The following is a 23,235-nucleotide window of genomic DNA, read 5'->3' as shown; positions in this document are numbered from 1 at the left end:
CTGTGCAAATGTCACCACTGCCTGGTTTGAACAGCGGATCTTGTAGATCTCATTCAAAAAACACAGCATTTGTCCATTCATAATTCGGCAGCTATTCTGAGTTTTTACGGTTTCAATGAATGGGAACCGTTATGGTACCCGTTGTGACTCAATTACGCACCTTGTTGGTGGTTTTCATTATGAGAGAACTCCGGTTATAGCGTTGACCTAAAGTGAAGATCTCGGAGGGGTCCTTCGATTTTGACCATAAGCTGGGTCATCGATTATCTTGATGAAGGTAAACACAATCTGATCCAAACTGACCACGTATGAGGGATGACGAACACTCAAATGGCGTCCAAACCCCGGTATTGCGCACGCAGTGTTTTCTCTCAACTATTTCTCCCGTGAGCGATGCGTCCGCACGCCTCCAGCATATCAATAACACAATAACCCTCTGCTGTCCGAGTCCTCTGCGGAACACGCGGATCACCTCCCACAGGTGGGTTGGGTCTCGTTCGTCGCTCCAATCTTGATTGGTAACGTTTCCTCCATAAATCCGTCAATCTCTTACTGATGGTCCACCCCCCGCTTACAGTAGCCTACGTGAGGCATTTCGCTTTTTTATAAGATACAGTATTATATATTCCGTCTCTGCGGAGAGTTGAGAAAAATGATAACATTTCACATAATTTGAATTAATTACCGGCCAATTGCATGCTCATAATAAAGCTAGATGCTCATATTACACATATTAGATATGATATGGACTATAAACTTCAGTTTTGCATATCTGCCACTGCCTGAGGCATGTGGTATAGGCTAGGCTACTGTAGCTCAAAGTTCGTTTTGTGAACTCTAGACTCTTTTATTTTGAATCTCCCTTCAGTGGGTAGTGGTTTGCCATTAACCTCACACAAACTAAACTGACCCATCCCTTTAATCCCCACCACACTGACCTGTGAGGGACCAACGGTATTGTGAGGGTGCTACCATACATTATGTGTACAATGCCGGGACACCAGGGAGAAACCAGAAGGACAAGAGCTGCACAGGAATGGGAGGTAATATCAGCTGCATTTACCCATAGACACTCCATTTCCAGTTCCTATCAGATTTAGACTATAATTGACAGATCAATAGAAGAATTGCTTGGACAATAGACGGGCTTATCTGTTTTGTTTACATTCATGTTGCTATGTAAAAGTTCAACACTTGGGAATCAGTTGACCACCACTACTGCGGTGAGTACATACTGAATCTGGTACGATGAATTACAGTATTTACCTGAAATATTCTCTGTAACCAAATCTACCAACCTTCTTCTCTTTTGTGTGGTTTGCAGGTGGTGTACCTATATTATTCCTATAAATTCATGGCCTTTCTTTTATAAATAGCAAATCCAGCGGCCTTGTCAAACCCTAACCCAGCCGAGAGTGACATTAACAAGGACACTAAACTGTGAGTTGACATGGCACGGATCAAAACGTGACAGTAACAGAGTCACCCTGTCAGTCTCCAGGTTACGAGTCACCACTGCCTGTCACGGAGAAATCCAATCCACTGTCCCGTGACATAGACAGGGCGGGACCCCAGCAGATTGTGCATGTCCTGCAGGAGTGTGATGCTGAGGTATTCCAAGGGGACCTGCAGACAGACGCAGAGTATAAGGTCAGGACTACATCTAAGTGACAGCTACGCTGAGAAGCATCAGCTTTTTGTGTGTGTGTGTGTGTGTGTGTGTGTGTGTGTGTGTGTGTGCATGTGTATGGGTGTATGTGTGTGTGTGTTTGTGTGTGTGTGTGTGCGTGCATGCGTGCGTGCGTGTGTGCGTGCGTGCGTGCGTGCGTGTGTGTGAGTCATTCCCAATTTCCATCTGAATTAAGGTTGTCACGGTTTTCTCTCCTCCATTCGTCACTTGAAAATCCCAAACATTTTTAGATAGATCATTTGACTTACCTTTCATGTGACTTGCCTTAAACTGTGTTGGTAAAAATGATGCAATGCTGTGTTACTACAGAGACTCTACAGTGAATCTGTGGCACAGATTCTGGTGAATGTGGCTAAGAGGGTGAAAAATATTCTCATGGTATGTAAAGAATAAACCTTTTGGATTTGTGTATGTATGTATGTATGTATGTATGTATGTATGTATGTATGTATGTATGTATGTATGTATGTATGTATGTATGTATGTATGCATGTATGTATGTATGTATGTATTTATGTATGTATGTATGTATGTATGTATGTATGTATGTATGTATGTATGTATGTATGTATGTTTTTATGTATATATCAACAGGAGAACAGGATTTACAACAGGATTTACAACAGGATTTACCAGGATTTACCTCTCTGACTTTTTAAAGGAACCAGACGATAGTTTAATTGTCCTCAGTGGCTGTGGAACATCTGGCCGGATTGCTTTTCTTCTATCGGTAAATTACCCTGTTGTGTGTTTTCTAATATTTCTACTTAGATTTTATATAATTACATATTATCGTATTTTATAGCATTAAAGTCATCTTATGTACAGCTTTTGTGTTGCATGTGACATTCATTTCATACCAAATGAATGTTGAATCTGAAATGATCTTGTTTACAGAACACATTCAATAAGATACTTGCAAGGCATCAGCAAAAGCCAGTCTACTCTTACATTATTGCTGGAGGTGATAAGTAAGTGCCTTTCTGTAAGTTACTTTGTAAACACAAAGATGTTCCCTTTAAACCCTTAGGGGACACATGCCTGTTAGACTTTTTTAGGTAGTCTGACATTCCTTGATGTTTTTGTATATTTCCATACTGTAACTGTATATATTTCCATAACATACTGTATATGTAGAAGATTAAGGGTTTCTGGGGTTGTTCTTTTTATGATTCTAGGACCAAAACTCACAGAGCTTTAAAGGCATATTGACAACAAGAACAAAAAAAAATACTTTCCCAACGGTGGGAATCCTAAGGGTTAAAATGTCAAATTTGAAGAAATAATCATGTTAGCCTGCTGTATGTAAACAGAATACCTAACCTTATACCTAACTTTCCTGAATGTCTGCGTGTCTCCATGAGGGGTTTACATTTACATGCATTACTATCTACTCTATGTTGTTTTTGGCTGACATTAACACCCAGTGGTGGAAGAAGTATTCAAATCCTTCACTGAAGTAAAAGTGCCAATACAACAATGTAAAAATACTGCGTTACAAATGAAAAGTCCTGCTTGAAAAAATCCCAATGAAGTAAATGTTCGTAAGTATCAGCAGCAAAACATCATTAGAATATAAATGCTGGTAATCATTGTGTAAGCAGCATATTACTGCTGGAGGTGGAGCTAGTTTGAACTACTAAATATCCAGTTTATATACAGGGACACAAGATAAATCTGAGGAGTTGTGAGATGGTTAATGGGCGAAGAAAGAAGAAAAACATTCTGCCATCAATCTGTTTTCAGTTTTATACTTTTTGTCTAATCTTTAATTTTTGGTGAAATGTTGGATCATTTGATTATTTATTTAAATGAAACCATGTGAGAAGTTTAGACGGAAAGATCACTATTTAGTGGAACTTTTAACAACACATAGACATCTGAAATGTGACCCCCCCATTGACATTCCAACACATCCACATCCACATTTAACAACACATTGCTTTTTGTAAGATATCAGAAGCCAAAAATGTTGGAAATCACTGGTTTAATCTTTACCAATGTGTTGTATTTTAAATCTTGTTATATTATCCACATTTTCATCTTAAAAGTTACAAGTAAATAAAGTACAATATTTCCCTGTGAAATGTAGTGGAGTTGAAGTATAAAGTACAAAATGGAAATATTCAAGTAAAATACAAGTACCTCAAAATTTTACTTATATAGTGTATAGTATAGTGTATGAGTAAAAGCCCTTAGTTACCTTCACTACTGGTAACCCCCCTTTTCTGAATGTGTTGTGAATGCATATGGTGTAACGTTATGGTTCCCCACCTTCACAGGGCACTGCTGACCTCCCAGGAGGCGCCAGAAGACTCTCCCTCACTGGGAGCACAAGTGCTGGAGGAGGTGAGGAGAGGAGAGGAGAGGAGAGGAGAGGGAGGAGAGGAGAGGAGAGGAGAGGGAGGAGAGGAGAGGAGAGGAGAGGAGATGAAGAAGAAGGAGGTTAGGAGAGGAGAGGAGAGGAGAGGAGAGGAGAGGAGAGGAGATGAAGAAGAGGGAGGTTAGGAGAGGAGAGGAGAGGAGAGGACAGGAGAGGTGAGGAGAGGAGAGGGAGGTGAGGTGAGGAGAGGAGAGGGAGGAGAGGAGAGGAGAGGAGAGGAGATGAAAGGAGAGGGAGGAGAGGAGAGGAGAGGAGAGGAGAGGAGATGAAAGGAGAGGAGATGAAAGGAGAGGGAGGAGAGGAGAGGAGAGGAGAGGAGAGGAGAGGAGAGGGAGGAGAGGAGAGGAGAGGAGAGGAGAGGAGAGGAGATGAAAGGAGAGGAGAGGGAGGAGAGGAGATGAAAGGAGAGGGAGGAGAGGAGAGGAGAGGAGAGGAGAGGAGAGGGAGGAGAGGAGAGGGACGAGAGGAGATGAAAGGAGAGGAGAGGAGATGAAAGGAGAGGAGAGGAGAGGAGAGGAGAGGAGATGAAAGGAGAGGAGAGGAGAGGAGAGGAGAGGACAGGGAGGAGAGGAGATGAAAGGAGAGGAGAGGAGAGGAGAGGAGAGGAGAGGAGAGGAGATGAAAGGAGAGGAGAGGAGAGGAGAGGAGAGGGAGGAGAGGAGATGAAAGAGAGAAGACAGGAGAGGTTTCAAGCAATTGTGAATAAAATAGGAGAGGGCAAGCTGGAAGGGTAGATGGGTGAAGAGTGAGGAGTAAGGGAAGAAAAAGAAGAAAAGGACAAACGCAGGGTAGATCAGAGAAAAGTAGAAGAGGAAGGAAGGATGGGATGGGAAAACTTTAAAGAGCTAGAAAGAGACAGCTTGGAGGACAGCTGAATCGTTATGATAACAATTACTTCATGTCAAGAAATATAAGAAATAACTGAATGGTGTGGGTTGTCAAGGTTGTCAGATACTGGATCTTAAAGCCCAATAAAAACCAGATTATCTAATAATTATGTCATTATATCTCCACAGTGATGAGTCATTAATCACTAACAAACCACACAGAGCTAAGATCTGCTCCACTTCATAGCTCTATATTTTTGGTTGGAGTTGAGATGTTTCTCTACCAATTACACTGTACAGGCACATATACCCTGGGCGACTGCAGTAAACAGCATGTTTTTTTCCTCTGCAGACATGTGCTGGAAAGAAGCATGTTCTCTTCATTGGAATTTCCTGTGGTCTATCAGTAGGTTTGGGCATCAGTTCTGGTAATACGGTGGAATAGTCCCTGAGTCATTCACTGGGTTGTCAGTCAAACTAACTGTCTGTATCTGCTTAGTAATATCATTTTTTTTTATGATTAAGGCACCATTTGTTGCTGGCCAGCTCGACTTCTGCTTGAACAATTTAGACACTTTCACACCTGTTCTGATAGGATTCAACCCTGCACACATGGCAAGGTATGACAAACAGGATGGCCATGATGACTATCATCCAGATGATGAAGGTGGTGGTGATGGTGGGGATGTTAGCATGGAAATGGGATGAACATATTGATGAAGCTGCAGATGGTGATAGCTAAAGATGATGACAGAGATTTGAAAGATTTGAATAGAGATAGGAGATACAGACCACTCTTCACTCAGGGATCTCTTCTCCCCAGGGATGAGCCCATCCAAGGGTGGCCGCATACTGTCAGACAGGTCACAGAAAGGATGCTGGACTTGCAGAGGGGTCAGAGGGCTTTTGTTTTAAACCCCGTGGTTGGGGTACGTAAGATTCACAGCTGCAATGAATTATGCCGTTTGTAATCTTATGTAATACATGAAGAGAGATGAGAATGGAGTGAGATCACTGAGTAACCCCTGGCACCATATCGCAAAATTCATCATCTGTCAGCATGGCTGTGGTCCAAATTCATAAAAAGCTAGCCATATAATTGGACATCATTATCACCGCTCAACATAGCTATGTCTTAATACTTTGTATTTGTATGAACTGAAGTCACCATTGTATATTCCTGATTCTCCTTTGAAGCCTGAGGCCATCAGCGGCTCATCTCGAATGAAAGGAGGCACGGCCACAAAGGTCTTGCTGGAGAGCTTGCTCCTGCTGGGGCATAGGGCAGTTCAGAGTCACAGTGAGATCAATCACCAGTAGGTCCATCAGCCAGATGAACTAAGAAGCCCTGTTTACGAATGAACATTGGACGATTCAAATACACATAACCATGATGCATTAATATCGATTTGGATCTTTAATCCTGTTCCATTCAACTTGATTTTCTTGCTGGAAAAACAGAGCTGTGTTGGATTGCATTCGAGATTATGAGACGGTTCATGAAATTACATACTCTAAGACTGAGGAATTGGCTGATGTGATTGGAAAAGCTGGAATTAGGTAAGTTTAAAGGTACATGGGTTCAACATCCACACCATACAAACTCAAGGCTCCCTGAAATTACGGATATTTCAATTGTTCATTTGGATCTGTGTGTGTGTGTGTGTGTGTGTGTGTGTGTGTGTGTGTGTGTGTGTGTGTGTGTGTGTGTGTGTGTGTGTGTGTGTGTGTGTGTGTGTGTGTGTGTGTGTGTGTGTGTGTGTGCATGCGCCTGTGTGGGTGATCAGCCTACAAAACCAGGGGCATGTCTATTACCTAGGCTGGAAAACTCTAGGAATTATTGGAATTATTGATGCGAGTGAGTGCATTCCCACGTTTGGAGCAGGTATGGATCTGTATAGATTAGATCTCACTGACATGCTAATTAAGATTAATGGAGTGACTACTCACATCTGAGACATTATTTACTTATATTTGAGATATGAATGGGTCAGGAGGATCTTTATTAGGGCATCTCTGTATGAACGTTTAAAACCAAAAGCAGGATTCTGTTAGTAGGTTAAAAATACTTTATTGATGCATGCGGATTTGATTTTTTTTTATTTTTTTTCCCCGACTGAATTGATTATGAAAGCACTTCTGTTGTTTTTCTCCAGGCTTTGAGGACATTAGAGGTTTCATGAGTGGGGGTTTCAGTGAAATGAACAACAAAGAGGGAGACTTGTCCTCTCTGGTTTGTATAATTCAGTACATAATGGACCGTTTGCAAAGTGTGTGTTTCTGCTCTAAAACACGTCATCATCCCAGTGACCCAAAGTTAACTAGAGCAAATTTAAACCCCAATCATCAGTTCTTGTTGTTCTGTCAAATGTTTCATTCTGGTTTTGTCCTCCATTTCTAGGGTCCACAATTCTGTATTGACCAGAAGGACTTTCTGAGCACCATTTTGCCCACTCTGGGAGAGAATGACACAGTTATCTTCATATTTACTGTAGATGGTGAACTATGTCCTTTAGTGTTGCTTTTATTGTTATTTTCAATGCATGGCATGTTGATCTTGATCCCGCATACATGTCAAAAGCTCAGACGGAAAACTGTGTTAAAAGGTTAACAGGAGTGTGGAGTGTTATTATAAGATGAAAATTCCAACCTTAATTAGTTAAGGAATGATGGATTCTATGCATTGTCTTTGTTATTTTATAACATTACAATATCATTACATTTCACAAACAATATTTCACTGTACCTTTCACGTAGTTGTTGTAGGCCTCAAAACTTTTTTTTAACTAAAACTTGAAACTCCACGTATAACCACTATATATGATCCATAAATCCATGTTACCCTCTGTTAATGTACACATATAACTTTACAATATTATTTTTATGTGAATCAGAGGATTTTGCTGATGTTGAGAAACTAGCTGGCCAAGTGAAAAGTAAGACCTCAAACCTACAAGCAATTTGTCATGAACATGAAGAATGCAGATTCCCTGTGAGTGAGCTTTGACACACAGCCTAAACATTTCAGTGTGGAGACACCTATCATTTGCACTACTGTTTGTGTAAGAAATCATGTATCACAAAAAAATTTCACATTTTAGGTGAACATCAACAATATCTTTGCCTCAAAAATCCTCAAAATGACTTGGACTTCATCAGCTGGTGATGCAGAGGATGGTTTCTTCATGGTATAAACTTCCACAGTGTACACACAAGCATACATCTGCCCTGTGCTGATTACTGTGCACTCATTCCGAAAGACATAAATTACATCATAGTCTTTTCGAACAATAAATGATGAATAAAATAAGTTAATAGTTAATAACAGTATGAACATTCTATGATTATTATCCTGCTAAGATTCCCTGTTCCTCTGGCATGTTCCCTGTTCAAACAGAGGCTTCAGTGGGAGCTCTCCACTAAACTAATCCTGAATGCAATCAGCACAGGGGCTCACATCCTGAAGGGAAAAGTCTACAAGAACTACATGATAGACCTCAAGGTCACCAACAGCAAGCTGTACAGAAGAGCCATAGGCATGCTTCAGGTAAAGCTTTCCAATTTACCCTGCGGCTAAGGTGTCAAGCTGACAGCCCACGGAGACAGAATAAACCATTGTGAGTATTAAATGTCCACTAGCATACAAAGAAAACCAAGATGAATGGTGATGCCATACAACGACATACCATACACGATTACACAGTATTATGCTTTCTTGAACCACCTAGAATCGCTGAATGTTGCACGGAAACACGGTATATGTTTTTTCATCTGTACTACCTACACAATGTTATATTTTTGGTCAAGTGAATGGGCTGTCTCTGGTTCTCAGAGGTTTACAGGCTGTTCGTGGATGCAGGGAGAGAGAGCCCTCCTGAGAGCCCTCTACAGAGCGGAGGAGCTCACCGAGGAGACGACCACAGCGGACGTCAGCAGACACACTCAGGCGGCCAATGCAAGCGACAAGGTTGGCATCATACATCACCCCACTCTGTGATTCACTTTTAAGTGCTCCTTCACAGTGGCGGTTTTAGACACGGGCGACCCGGGCGGTCGACCGGGGCGGCACTTTTTCAAGTCACGTGGGGGGCGGCACGACCAAATAAATAAATAAATAATAATCTGGGCCACGAAGCGGTTTTCTATTATCATATCACTGTGTGGAGAATTGGCAAATTGGCGCCCCCTGCAGCTGCAGGCGCCACTGCTTGCGCCCCTGCTTGCTAAGAAGGTGCCGTGTAAAAGTGCCGCTCGGAGGGGGTCTCGCCCGGGGCGTTAATCCATGTAGAACCGCCACTGCTCCTTCAGGCTCTCAGGGCACATCATTTCTTTATTGACTGGAGTCTGTAACAAAGCTTTGGCAAACGTCCATCTGGCATCGGACAAATACAAGATAGATGGATACTTTATTAATCCCGAGGGAAATGTAGGTAAAATACCTCTGATGGAATTTAATCAGGGTATTTACAGTTCAGTGACGTTTTAGTAGCTAAATGGTACTGTTCAATTGCTCCTTAATTCTACAGTCAACATCTTTATTTTAGAAAAGATTATTGTGTGGCAATTGAATGTCTCATCTGTAATGTAGAAATATGCAGGGGTCTGGCACTGCCATACACTGGTAAACACTGAAGTAAAGGTCACCGAGTTAAAACACTGGGGTTCATACGACATGTGACACTGATTCTGTAGAAGAGTAGAGTGCAGGAGGGAGCGTGTTCAATGAGTTGCCTTTTACTGACCGCGATGCGTTGCTGTCCCTTGCCAGGTGGTTCCGACCGCTCTGGTGATCCTCCAGACAGGCTGCTCGGTGTCCGAGGCCCAGGCCCATCTGAGGGAGTGTTCTGTGGTCAGGGATGCTGTGGAGGCCTGCCTGACCTCAGTATGCCACTGACTTCACTCCCACGCTGAAATAATCTGACAGCTGTTTAAAGATTCTCTTTGTCATGATCTCCTCTGATAGTTATTCATTATTAATGATTCAATTGCAACCAGTGATATTCTTAGTGTACTCTGAAGATAAATGTGTCAGTAGCAACGTAGTTGTATTTTTAAAAATGTGGGGGGGGGAAATTAAATTAGATTTTGAGCAGCGAATGAATATACTGCATCTTGACAGGACTGCCTTGTTATTTTCATTACATTGATATGGATTGTTTTAAAAATTCGATTTTGTGGTACTCTTTTTGGTATGTTTAAAATGATATGCCGTATTATATTCATGAATAGTGTAATTGTACAATTTATAACATGTGTTGCTTATGCATAAGCAATAAATACCACTAGATCAGTACATTACACTGACACATTACACAGTCAATGAATCAGTATATTCGAACAAGACTCTAAATGAAAAAAGTACTCAACATAACGTCAGGATATCTTTGAAAGTAGTCATTCAGTACTGTCTGTTACAGTAGCTGATTAGTAAAAAGGATCAAAACAGGATTTATCTGTACAACCCACCCACGGTTAAATGTAAAGCCTTCAGTATTAAGAAGGTCTTAATAACAGGGCCTTCATTGCTTATTCATTCTGCTTATTCATTGCTTATTCATTCTGCTTCATTCTGCTTCTCTTAATTACTGCCAGAATTATGGATCAAAATAAAACAGAGCACTGTTGGTTTCAGCTTGACCTGCTATATTCATACAACTTCACCTTTTTTGAGTTTGGCAGTTAATAAGTATGGTCCTATGTGACCTGCCAAGACTGAGTCTATTCTTCCACACGCAACTCAAACACTCTGGCGACACTGAATATATATTTTGTGACACATCAGCAACATTTCCAGTCACCAAAACCTCAAATTACCATACGTATAGTACAGTCATTTACACAGACCATATGACCACTCCTCATCTGTCTTGAATGACCACCCTGGTGTCAGAGTTGGGGACAGACCATTCATTTCAACCTCACCCAGTAAAATATAAAATCAACAATGCTAAAACCCTGTTGCCAAAACCGATTACGCAAGAGTCATTTTCAACCAAAAGGAAAAGTGTCATTGCATATGTCTCTCTCTCTCTCTCTCTCTCTCTCTCTCTCTCCCTCCCTCTCTCTCTCTCTCTCTCTCTCTCTCTCTCTCTCTCTTTGCAGGTGACACTCTTGGAGTCTCCTGAAGCTGTTAGCTAATACACCTGTCCTAGATAGGGTGTGATGCAAGACTGCCTCAATCCAATCTGCTGGCTAAAGATACTCCTGCAGCAGGGGCTCAGGGATTATAATGGCGCAGGTGCATTTGTGTCTTAGGTCCTGGCAGGACGCAAGCACTCTGTGTGCACTGGTCTGCACGCACCACAGAGACAGTCAGAGTAAGTCAGCTACAACTGCAACCAGATTCAAATTCAAGAGTTCAAATGTGGATGGAGCATCTCTTAAAATACATATATCTGTTGTAAAAACTTTTATCTTACAATAACACGTCAATTGAAAGCAGTGTTTTTGGTACAAACTAAATCTGCATGCATACATTACATGAAAAAATGTTGTAACAGCTATCAAATTATTCTATTCTTATCCACTAATTTTCCCAAGTAGATGAAAAACACAGGAAGTTGATTGTGGCTTAATCTGTTGAAAAGTAATCTTTGGGTCATTAGGGATAATTTAACTGTTTGACTTGAAAGTGAATACAGATCTTACTAGCACAGCATGTTAAACAGTTCAATGGCACAGTCAGTTGGAATACTTTATTTAATGACAGAGAGCGTAATTACACTAAAATAATAAATATTACATCAGACAATTTTGTTTTACATACAGTACATCCCATTTTTTCAGAAGATTTAAAGGTGTAAAATACCAAGGAGAACTTAAGCAGCATCACATGTATGTTCCATAACATCCTTCAAACACTCAAACCATTGCAGCATGTAACACTGACACGTGAAAGAAATATTTTATTTTCTTTCTCCAGAGACCCTTGCCTGTAAGTCACATTTATACGCTTATCATAAGAGAACTCGAGTCTGGAAACAGACATACCCGTAAATTGACGCTTTGTTCTGGATCAAAGTCTGGCTTTGAACACAGCGGTTTACATTTTAGCAGTTCTCTCTGTTACCCAAAGATAAAAACTGGCATTGTTAAATATTTCATCAGAAACTCTTTGAAATGTTGAAATAATACTAGTTTCTTCCAAACTCCCTGAGGTTGGGACATTACTTTTCATGTCCTCTGAGAGCACTACAAACTGTTTCATGTTATGCACATACAGCAAAGATACATATGATTAGTATAATACTCTCATTTCTCTCCACATTTGTGTTGTTTTTATATGATGACATTAATTATATATTGTTTCACAACATACTCCTAAAACCCCTGTCAATCATTAAATAAAATATGGATAATGCACCGAATACATCTTTACATCATAAAAAGTCATGATGAACACAATTTCTACAAACAGTGTACATTCTGTGGGTATATCCGGCTCTGAAACACCCTACAATACAAAACTGAATGTTCAGATCTTGGTTTTTCTACCATAAATAATGGGTAGCCCTGTGTAGAAGTATAATCAGAAATGCAGTCTTTTCTTTTTTAAAGTGCTTTATGCAGTTATATAGTATATGGGTAGATTCAAAACTCAGTCCACCTTAATGTCACTGTCCTTGGGTCTCCTTGATTTGTTGGCTCTTGCAGGAGACCTGCTTCTTTTCTTAGAAGTAGTCTTCAAGCCTTCATCCGTTTCATCCCTATCTATTTTATGACCATGGATGCTTGAAAAAACTGACTGTACAATCTGCTTGGCTTCCAGCTCCAGCTCCAGCTCCATGGAGTCCATCGATCCGGTCTGTGATTCGACTGATGTTCTGGTCATCTGGCGGTTTCGGAGCTTCTCAAACGTCTCCTTTCCAGCTGCTTTTATGTCCACAACTGCAGTCTCCCCCTCTGCTTCATCTTCACCCTCGTCCTGATCCTCGGCTCCTTCATTAAGATCTTCAGCTCCGGTGTCACTTTGAACTGTGGCATCACCCTCAGTATCTTCGGCCTCTTCAGTCTCGTCTTCATCACACACTATTCGAACCTCCTCATCTAACCCATCTTCCTCTAATTCCTCCAGTGCTTCACTGGAGTCACCCTGTTTACCGCCAACGTCTCCTTCTGGGTCGTCCATTGGTGCCTTCTCTGCAATTGCCTCTTCGTCTTCGGTTCCATCCTTACTGAGCTGCTGATCTGCTTCATTGTCTAGATCGTCTTCCTCTCCTGAACCATCAGCCACCTCTGCAACCTCATCTTGATCGTCCCCATCCTCATCTTCATCATTAACTTGGTCAGTTTCATCCACCTCCTGTCCTGCCTCTACCTCAGCAACCTCTCCTTCAGCTCCCTGTTCATCTTCTCCCTCTTCTGTTTCAAGATTCTCATCTATCTCCTCTGTTTCCTCTCTCTCATCCTCCCCCTCCCCGGTAACAGTTCCTTCATCATCCCCATCTTCCTCCTGTGCTTCCAAATCCACACTTTCACCTGCTTCATTTGGTTCCCCCTCTCCCTCCTCTACATCCTCTGGAACATCCTCTGGCTCAGGTTCCTCCTGGACCACCTCTAAGTTGCCATCCTTCTTTTCATCTTGTTGCAGTGCAGTCTCAGGTTGACTCTCGGACTGCTCTGCTGGTGGCTGTTCTACCTTGGGGGCTGGAGGAGGATCCCTTTTAACCTGGAGGATTTTTCTTAGATCGAACTCCATCCTAACAGGAGCAATGGGCATGAGCTCAGCTCGAATCATCTCCGAGGCCTCCAGTTTCTTCCTCATACAAGCATCACATGGGCAGTACTCGTCCTCACTGCGCTGATCACTGAAATCTTCACCAGATGTACCATCAATGTCAGCATCTTTGGATGGCTTGAGTGATCGGTTACGCATGACTTTCAAACGCCGGCGCCTTTGTTCGGTCTGAACGGAGTACTCCTTAGACAGGGCACCCGCCGGTGGTCTCGGTGACCTCCCGGCACGACCTTGAATCTTTTGGAGCTCCCTCCTAATGCTGTCTTGTATTCTTTTCTGCACTTCAGATTTGAGTTCTTTAATCATTGTGTCAAGCATTACATTATCATCCAAGTCCCAGCGTACCTTGAACTCTGCCATGGCACTGGCATAGTGAGACATGAACTGCTTCTCTATCTTCTTCAGCAGGCTCAACACCCACGTGGGATCTGGGTCCAGGGACACTTTCCTGGTCAGCTGAACTTGTTGTACAGAGGGTGGTGTGCCTGAGCTTGAATACTCTGGTGGATCGCTCTCTGTTTCATTGGCTGATCTGCTGTCTTTTCCAGAGCTGACGTTGGGTGACTCGACTGTTTCATCATCTTCTTTGAGACTCTCAGCAGCACTCTCAGCCACCTCTTGCGGGACGACATTTTCAGCATCAGCTTCATCACTCTTCTCGTGATCTTCTTGGCTTCCCTGCACTCTTGAAGCAACATCAGGAGTAGCTGGGTCTGAAACTGCTTCTTCTTGTTCAGATTCTGCAGTCTGCTCCGGTGCATCATCCCCTTCCTCAGGGGCAGTTTCAGCAGGAGTTTCTCCTTCAGCCTCCTCTTCTACTCCTGACGGTTGCTCTACAAGAAGAGTAGGTGGTGCTGACGCTGCTTTCTCCACTCCACTCTTCGTCGACTCAGCTGACCCACTGCTGACATCCACCCCGGAGGATGATCTGGGGTTTGCCTCGTCCTCAGCTGGGGGATGATCTTTGCCCCTCTGTGTCTTCTGATCCTCCTCAGTGGGCTCATACAGCCAGAGCGTTTGGAGAATACTCATGATCTCACCGTATTTAGCATTTTCAGTGTTTGTGCTATCTGAATCGATGAGTCTCAGTTTTGCAAGACAGTCTAGGAGTCCTTTGGCAGATCTGCTGAGTTTTCTGCCGTATACAGGGGAGACCTCCGGGAGGCTGTTGCATCTGTCCAGTTTGGGGCTCAAAAGGGCCTTCATGACCTGGACAGACGAGTGCCTTGGTAAATGCTGTTTTTGGGGTGCATCGGAGTTGGGTTTGGGAGGTACGGTCTCAGCATTTGACTCCTCTGCCTGGGTTGCTGTATCACCACAAGCATCAGCCATGTCACCTTCAGCATCAGCTTCTTCTTCCTCTTCCTCATCCGCATTGTCTTCCGAATTTTGAATCGAATCCTCAGCATTCTCAACTGATTCTCCTCGCGGTAGGTCCTCAGGTTCCACTAATTCATCTTCCATTTCATACATTGGGCCATCTGCCGAAATGTTCTTTAACCACTCATTCACAACATCATTTGGTGATGTATCTGGTAAACAGGATTGCACCAACTCTAAAGAGGACTGCTCGTCTCTTTGTGAGGAGCTGACTTTCTTGTGTTTGCGGCTCCTGTTACTTTTAGTTTCAAGTTTATCATTTTCCCCAACCTCTACATTCCATTGTGAAATTCTACTCCCCGGCCTTGTGTTTCCAGACAGCTCTCGTAGGAGATCTGCTGCAGAGAGTGCATTGGATAAGTCACTATCACTAGATGTAGCAGCAAGGCGTATTGTAGGTGGTTTATTTTTGTTTGGTTGTTCTTGAGGTGGGCTTGAGCAATTCTGTGATGCATCAGATGCGGCTCCTGAATTTGGTCTTGGGGCTTTCTCCTCGGTTGTCTCTTTTTCTGGGCTATTGTCAAATTTCACAGACTTAGCTTTTCTGGTTGACTTGACAGACTTAACACTGCCATTATCACTCTTACCATCTATATCAGTTACGGAAACTTTTACATCTAGAAAAGATGCTTGCTTGGATGCGTCATTTGTTTTGGTGTCTTTGTGTGATTTGGTGGACTTCTCTGTTCGCACTGAAGCACTTGACTTTGGCCGAGATTCTCTCAAGGTAGTGCTTGCAGCTTTCTCATTTCCATTGTCATCCCCCTCTTTGCTTGCACCTGTGTCCTCAGTTTGACTGTCTGCAGAGGGCTCTTCTGCCTTGGCGGGTGCTGGTGATTTACTGCGGGTCACAGGACCCTTATCCTCCTTCACCTTTAGACCTCCTGCCTTGCTCTTTGTGCTCGATCTAGTTGATTTTACGCTCTCTGCCCTCTTCTGCTCTAATGGTGCCTCTGTGTCAGGGGTCACTATAGTGGAAGGTCCTTCAGGTTCCCCCTGGCCCTGATCAGGCTCAGGGGTAGTTATGGCAGTAGCATCAGGTGTTGACGGCTCTTCTGCATTCTCTGGTGGTGTTTTTGGAGGTGTATCTTTAGAATGATTACACTGACACTTCTTTGACTTTGAGGACACTTTTGAATTAGCGGACATTGCACTGGATGCTCTTGGCTCTTCTTCAGCTTTACTCGTCTTACTTTGGCTAGTCTTGGGTCTGGGAGAGGGCGCTCGGACTGACTTCTTGGAGGTGTGGGAGGCCACGCTTAAGGCACTCTTTGACCTCTCGTTGACCTCCTCTGCAACCAGTTTGACCTGGCCTGCAGGGGTATCGCTGGGCTCTTCTGGTGTGGTGGCTCTTTCTGGATCACCTTTGAGAGATTGTTTGTCGGAGGTGTGTGACATCACACTTTCAGGTCTCTGCTCTGCTTCCTCTGCTTCTGCAGGGTCATTGGAATGTGTTTCTGGATTGAGGCTTGCACTGGACGGATTTTCCTGAACCTCATTTTCTTCCTTACGCTGATTTTTGGATGACTTTGTTGATTTCTTGGACATGGCACTAGTGGGTCTCTCCTGGGAGGCAACTTCTTTTTCTTGCCCGCCATGCTGTTTTGCCGCAGGGCTGGGAGATCGCTTAGCCTCTTTATCCTGAGATTTTCTGGATGATCTTGATGCGTCTGTACCCACAGACAATGAGCTTAAAGGTCTTTTTTCAGAAGGAGCAGGGCTTTTGGCCCGAGCTGTTTGCGCTTTGTCTGGTGCAAGCAGTGTAGTTTTGTGAGACACCCTGGACTTGACTGTGGCATCCGTTTTGTTTGACATTGCACTGGCTGCTCTCTCTTCCTTTTCTTCACCACCTTCTGCTGGGTTGGAATTTGCTGATGGTTCTGTCGTTTCACAGTTTGAATCATCGTCTTTTACAACTGTTTCACTAGGAGCCTTCTCCTCAGCTGTAGTCTCCTCATTTGTTTTGGGGCATGACTTTGCTGATTTCCTGGACATGGCACTGGATGATCTCTCATCCGGGGCAGAGTTATTGGCTGGACTTGCCGCTCTCTTTGACCGCCTTGATGTTCTTGACACATCTGACCTTACACTTAAGGAACTGGCTGGTCTATTTTCAGCTTCATTTTCTTTCTCTTCTTGCTTAACCCTGGCTACACTCTTAGGCCTGGGTGATTTGGCCCTCTCTGGAGCAGGAAGGATTAACTTCTGGGAGATTTTGGATTTAACAGAAGCATCGGTTTTATTCGACATGGCACTGGCTGCTCTCTCCTCTGCAACAACCTCAGGCTCTGGATCACAGGTATTCTCTCTTTCTGCTTCAGGTGCTTTTCCGTTCGATTCACTGACTTTAGCGGGTGTTGCCGCCCTTGGGGATTTTGCTCTTGATGATGTTGAACGAGCTGACTTATGAGATGCTCTTGATCTGCCAGAAGCATTGGACATCACGCTGGGTGCTCGGCTTTCCTCCACAGGTTCTTCAGCTGCTTTTGCTGTGTCCTCCCCTAAGTCCTCCTCTTCTTTGGGTGCTTCTGTTTCCTGGTCGCAAGTCTCTGATACAGCTGAGGCTTGGCTTGCTGCCCTCTCTAATGCTTTGCTTTGAGGTCTAGCAGATCTCCTCGATGCTGCAGAGATATTTGATCTTGCGGACATCGCACTGTCAGCCCTCTTTTCAATCTCTTCTCCAACTTCTGTGAGTCCGGGGCTCTTAGGGGCAGGTGATTTGGCCCTTTTTGAGGAAGAACAGTTTGACTTGTGGGAATTGTGGGATTTGACTGATGCATCTGTCTTATTTGACATTGCACTTGTAGCTCTTTCATCCACGGTTTTGTCATCTGCTGCTTCATCAGTGCCTGTTTTTTCCTCCATGGATGCCTGCTTTGAGGATGACATTACACTAGCAGGTCTCTCTGCAGGGGCTTCTTCTGTTTCCGGTTGGTCTGAGGCAGCAGAAGCTTGACTCTCCCCTACTTGAGACTGCCTTGACATCCTAGATGCTCGGGAAGTATTTGACTGAGCTGAGGCGGCCCCATCTCTCCCTTCAACATCCTCAGTAATGGGAGCTGGACTTCCTGACTGGTTAGACCCTGGTGTTTTTGCTCTGTTTGAAGTGGAGCAGTTTGATTTGTGCGACACCTTGGATTTATTTGACAAGGAGCTTCCAACTCTTTCCTCTTCCACTGACTCTTTTTCCGAGGAGACATTTCCTGATTTCTCTTCCACTGCAAACAATTCAGTCGTCGATGACCTTCGACAGTTTGAGCAAGCAGACCGATTGGACTTCTTGGACACTGCAGAGACATTTGAATGGTTAGATAGAGCACTTTCCACTCTGTCGTTTGGGACTTCCTCTCCACCATTTGCCTCAACCTCAGCCTTGTCTGATGAGGGTGTGGCACCTCTCGATGACACATGATGTTCACATTTTGTGGATTCGCTAGATTTCTCAGATTTCACTGATGCAGCTGACCTTGTTGACATGACGCTGGGTGGCTTTTCCTCAGCCTCTTCAACGGACTGGTTATCTTCTGTTTTATCTGTTGGCTTTTCTGACTGGCTGGAGGCACTCTCAGTCTCCCGGTTACACTCACCACAATGAGGACACACACTGGACTTTCCAGATCCTTTACTGACTTCTGACATGGCACTTAATGTTCTCTCCTCCTCCTCCTCTTCCTCCTCCTCCTCCTCCTCCTGGCCTTCATCCTTAGCAGACTTGGTGTCTGATGCTTGAGATCCAGGACTGTGTGATCTGTCTTTGTGAGACTTACGTGATTCCCTTGAGGTTTTGCTGGATTTTGACACTGTGCTTTGGGGTCTGTCTCCCTCCTCAGCATTTACTGGTGTATTAGATGCCGTTGACTGTGGAGACGCTGCTTCACAATGACATGAGTGGCATTTTGAGGAGCTTCTGGATGCTGTGCTCTTAGGCCTACCATTAGGAATGGGACTGTTTTGCTGCTGGTCTGCTGTTGCAGGAGACGTATTTTTGACCTGGTGCTTTGAAGACCTAGCAGAGCAAGCAGATACTTCACTTCGGTTTGGAGACACAAGACGCTGGTCTGGTGTTTTTGTGTGACTTTTTGCCCTGCTGGACTTTTCAAGTTCCCCCTGAGAGCACTGGGAGGCCCTGTATGTGCTGGGTGGGATGTCATCAAAGTCATCACCCTGATCCTCCTTGAGTGACTCAAGCACCTTTGAGGAGTTGCTTACCGCAGAGAAAGGGCGATCCTCTGCATCCGTTGCCTGGGTTACCTCAACACAGCACACGCCTGAGTGACGGTGCTTCCACTCTGGTGTACGTGGCTTTTTGTCACCATTGACAACCATTCTACTCTCTCCCTCGCACCTCTCTACATGGGACCTCTTCCCCTTTGATGTTGTGGCCATGGAACAAACCTCACTGCGGCTGCAGCAGCGGCTTATGGTGCAGTACTCCACCGTGGTGTCCCGTCCTTCCAGGGTCTGTTGATAGCACGAGGCCTTTTCCACGACATGCTCTGTGTATTCCTCGCTGGAGCGGGAGACGGTGCGAATGCTGTCCACAGACGCCTCTTTGCGGACAATTTTATGGGATGATGCACTAGAGCTGGAGGATTTAATGTGCCTGGATGATCTGTGGTGTTGTCTGTGCAAGGGGTTCTCCCATATATCATACTCCTGGCAGTGATTGCAGCTGTTACCACAGTGAGAAGCTTCCATTTGCCTGTGGTGCGATTTTTCTGCATAAGCCTCTTCTACCTCACCGCTGGATTCTAGTTCTGAGGACTCTTTACCTTGCAGCAGGTAATGGGGATTAGCTTCCTTCTCGTTAATGGTATCGTTTGTCGTCCCAGGCGATTTCTTGATCTCCGTGGACCACTGGAGAGTCTCATCATTGCTGAGGCGGAAGCGGACTTTCATTTCGACAGAGAGGCTGCCATCTTTGTTGACAAGGACTCGCTTCTCAATGTCATCGTTTATGATGGTTTCCTTTGCATGAGGGCAGTTTGCAACATAGCCAGCTTGGCCAGGTGAACAAAGTCCATTTGGGTAAGATTTCTCTGACGACAGAGAGAATCTAGTTGCTGACCTGTTGCTGGAATCTGACCTTGGGTGGATGATGCTCTTCTTGGTCGCAAGACCAAAATTTACTGTAAGCACAAGAATGAGACAGAAATTAAAAGCAGGTATTACTGCGGTGCAGAATCATTCATTTCTCTATCAACATTTACAAACTTACAAAAAAAGTCTATTGTTACTGAGGAGACAACATGTGCAGAAGTCATTTTTATTTATCTCTGTAATACTACATACATACACTACATATCTCACAAATGCATGCAAATGTCCTTCCCTTCAACAATATCAGCAATGGGCTGATGGGCATGACTACTTGAATGGTTTGACATGAACTTTTTATACAACTTTTCACCCTGTTCTATAATTTATCATTTTTGAAACGTGTAATTTTTATGTTGACTCAAAAAACACCCACCCATGTCATCATATTGTTTTAAAATGTGAGATTGAAGATGAAGGAATGCAGTATATTTACATGTCCCTCCCTTGAGGACCCTACCATTTTTCTTGCTCTCATGTCCCTCACTGCATACACTGGAGCGTGAGCGGGCACTCATCCCTGGGAGCTTCTCCTCTGAGCTCTTCCGGCATTCCACCATTAGAGGCCGGAAGGGCTCCCGCCCCGCACACACCAGCACATTGGGGCATTGCATCAGACTCTGAATGCTGTCAATCTAAATCGTAAACACACATAGGTATTGGTGGTTAACATTCTTTTAATCAAACCTACCCTGCTTTTTATTTTGATTGAAAAAATTGACTAGCTGTACAATTACAGTGAGCGTTAATTAACTGATTTCAGCAAGAACATGAACAATAAATCAAAATGGCATAATAACTACTGGACAAACAATACTTGTCAGCAAAGGACCTTATTTTCACGTTGGTCACGATAGCCTCAGTTCCTCTTTCCAGTTATTTCATCACAATCTAATAGAGCTAACAGTGATGTTCATGCACAGCAACAGCACTATATAGAAATCACTCTATAGACTAATTAAAGTATGATTCACATTAATTCATAGTTTTAGTGAATAAACACTGGGTGATTAATTATCATTTCAATATCAGTGCTGTGCTTTAATATCTAAAAAACAAAAATAGTATTTCAAATAGTATTTCAAATCAATTTCATTTGTATGCACATGTTAGTGAATGAGAATCCTTGTGTTGTGGCCAAAACTTCACAGCCTTTGCGGTCTCACCTTACGGCCCTCAATAGTGTACAGTTTCTTGACGTGGCACTGCATGAGCTCGGACACCTCCTCCATGAACACGCGGAGACTACGTGCCGTCCTGCGGCTCAGGATGATGGAGCGCCTCACTGACGGGTCGGAGTTCTTCACCAGCACCAGCCGCTTGGGGTGCCGGTAGTAGTGCGGGCTGCCGTGCTCGGGCGGGGCCTCCTCTGGCCGCGTGGGTTTGCGTCGGGCACTCTGCGGGCGACTGTGATTGTGCCAGAGAGCCGGCCGCTTGCCTGCCAGCTCCATGTCGATGGGCTTGGCGTAGCGTCGGTCAGAGCATAGGTAGCAGCCACCGTCCTCAAGCTGCTCGAGGTGTTTGATGTTGTGTGTCCCGCGGGGCGTGCTGATGGTGCGCACCCCGAACGGCAGGGGCACCTTCTGGGAGAGGTCGTCCAGCAAGGCGTCGAAGCACTTGAAGCTGCGGTTGTGGATTGCCATCCGGATACCGCCGAACTGTGCGTCGCCACTCTTGAAGAAGATGATTCTTTTGGCCGGGGTGGCGCCAGTCACGTTGGTGGGGAAACGAGGTACGAGGGGAGGGGTCTGATCGGGGTCATTCTTAAACGGGGTGCTCGGGTCGGAGAAACCAGAGGGTCCACTGTGCATTCTGTCCACTCACCTCACGCTGGTAAAGAGGAACAGATTGTTAGTGCCGAGAACAGAAAAAAATACACATTATCATTCTCTTCATTAAGATATCAAGCCTGGTGTGAAACAAAACATTTTAAAGGGCTTGGTTCTAAAATTATCTCCCCATCTTAGCAGTCTATATAGAGACTCATTAACCCTGCCCAACAGACCATATAGAGCATGTCCAAAATGCCAATGCGTATTCTGGATTTTGCTATTCATATAAATACTGTATACTGTGCACACATAGTTGTGTGATTACTATGCATTATTTCAAAGTAATTTAAATTACGAGTCTCTCCTCCAGTGCTCTACCCATTGCACTCCTGACTGTTTACCTCATTGTACAGCTAGAGGCTGTCAGATGTATGTCTGTCTGTCTGCTTTTTCCCAAGAGGATTGCCAGGGAGTTTCTCAATGCCATAATTGGCAGAGGATTGGGGGTTAAGGCTGCAGTCTTTTTACAATGGCTTTTCATACCAAGGCCATTACAAAGTACACATAAAATCAGCTAGAAATCACAGCTGAAAAGTGTTTATATAAGAGTGTCTATTCAGGTTTACTAAAGGGTGTTACATAAGTTTCAAGCAAACTTGAACTAGATTCTAAACTATCCAAAAGCTAAATACCGTCTGCTTGCTAATGTTGTCAGGATGAACTAACTGCGTGCGTCTAACATCTACGTCTAAAACCCAAATCCATTTCAACAATGAATTGTTCTAGCAGCACAGAATCTAAATATATTTAAAGAGAGCTGTGGCAACTGGCCAGGTCCACTACATGTAGTTATATCAGAGCAAACCTCAGCGCACAAGAACCTTATGGCCATTGGTTGACCTTCGAACTGTCTAAATGAACCTTATACAATACAAAATGAGTCATGAAATCACTTCAGCTGAGGACATTCATCAAGTGATTAGTGTACTACATATTCTCTAGTGATAATTACATATAACCCAACTGCCAATTACCAGTACATACCATTTGCAATCTGACAGGCGTACACCTAATCACTAATATTCGCTGTCCAACTCAACAGCTTGATGTTAATTAATGCAGTAGATAGGTTGGCATGAGAGAGTTACATGAAACAGAGAAACATAATCATTGAGGTATCAGCTTTTCTATCAGACAAATGAGGCAGCATGAGTGATTTAACCTCCCATTCCCATTTCCAAACTCAACCAAGTCAACGCACACATATTGGTATTTATGCCATACTAATAGACAAGACTATTTTACAGTAAACCAGATATGTGGTAATGGGGTGGAAATCTGTGGAAAAC

The 23,235-nt window shown here is 43.9% G+C and overlaps 2 protein-coding genes across 2 annotated transcripts; one reads left to right on the top strand and one right to left on the bottom strand.

The window, feature by feature from the left end:
• Nucleotides 1–989: 989 nt before the first annotated feature.
• Nucleotides 990–9,794, top strand: gckr (glucokinase (hexokinase 4) regulator; the record flags this gene model as incomplete). The annotated part of the gene is made up of 19 exons (XM_080849926.1): nt 990–1,043; nt 1,495–1,650; nt 2,000–2,068; nt 2,352–2,420; nt 2,588–2,661; nt 3,973–4,039; nt 5,253–5,306; nt 5,426–5,520; nt 5,724–5,829; nt 6,098–6,216; nt 6,362–6,460; nt 6,688–6,785; nt 7,057–7,133; nt 7,302–7,398; nt 7,795–7,892; nt 8,002–8,088; nt 8,298–8,447; nt 8,733–8,867; nt 9,669–9,794. 19 exons carry the CDS (start codon nt 990–992, stop codon nt 9,792–9,794), a joined length of 1,830 nt encoding a protein of 609 aa, XP_080706052.1.
• A 2,695-nt stretch (nt 9,795–12,489) lies between these two features.
• On the bottom strand, nt 12,490–21,925 carry rp1l1a (rp1 like 1a; the record flags this gene model as incomplete). The annotated part of the gene is made up of 3 exons (XM_080849744.1): nt 12,490–20,146; nt 20,575–20,749; nt 21,281–21,925. 3 exons carry the CDS (start codon nt 21,923–21,925, stop codon nt 12,498–12,500), a joined length of 8,469 nt encoding a protein of 2,822 aa, XP_080705870.1. The 3' UTR covers nt 12,490–12,497.
• Nucleotides 21,926–23,235: the final 1,310 nt, after the last annotated feature.

Source organism: Sprattus sprattus (genome assembly GCF_963457725.1).
Source record: "Sprattus sprattus genome assembly, chromosome: 13".
NCBI classification, from domain to species: Eukaryota; Metazoa; Chordata; class Actinopteri; order Clupeiformes; family Clupeidae; genus Sprattus; species Sprattus sprattus.
Note: the sequence above shows the minus strand (reverse complement) of the source record. Positions and strands in the feature narration are given on the sequence as shown.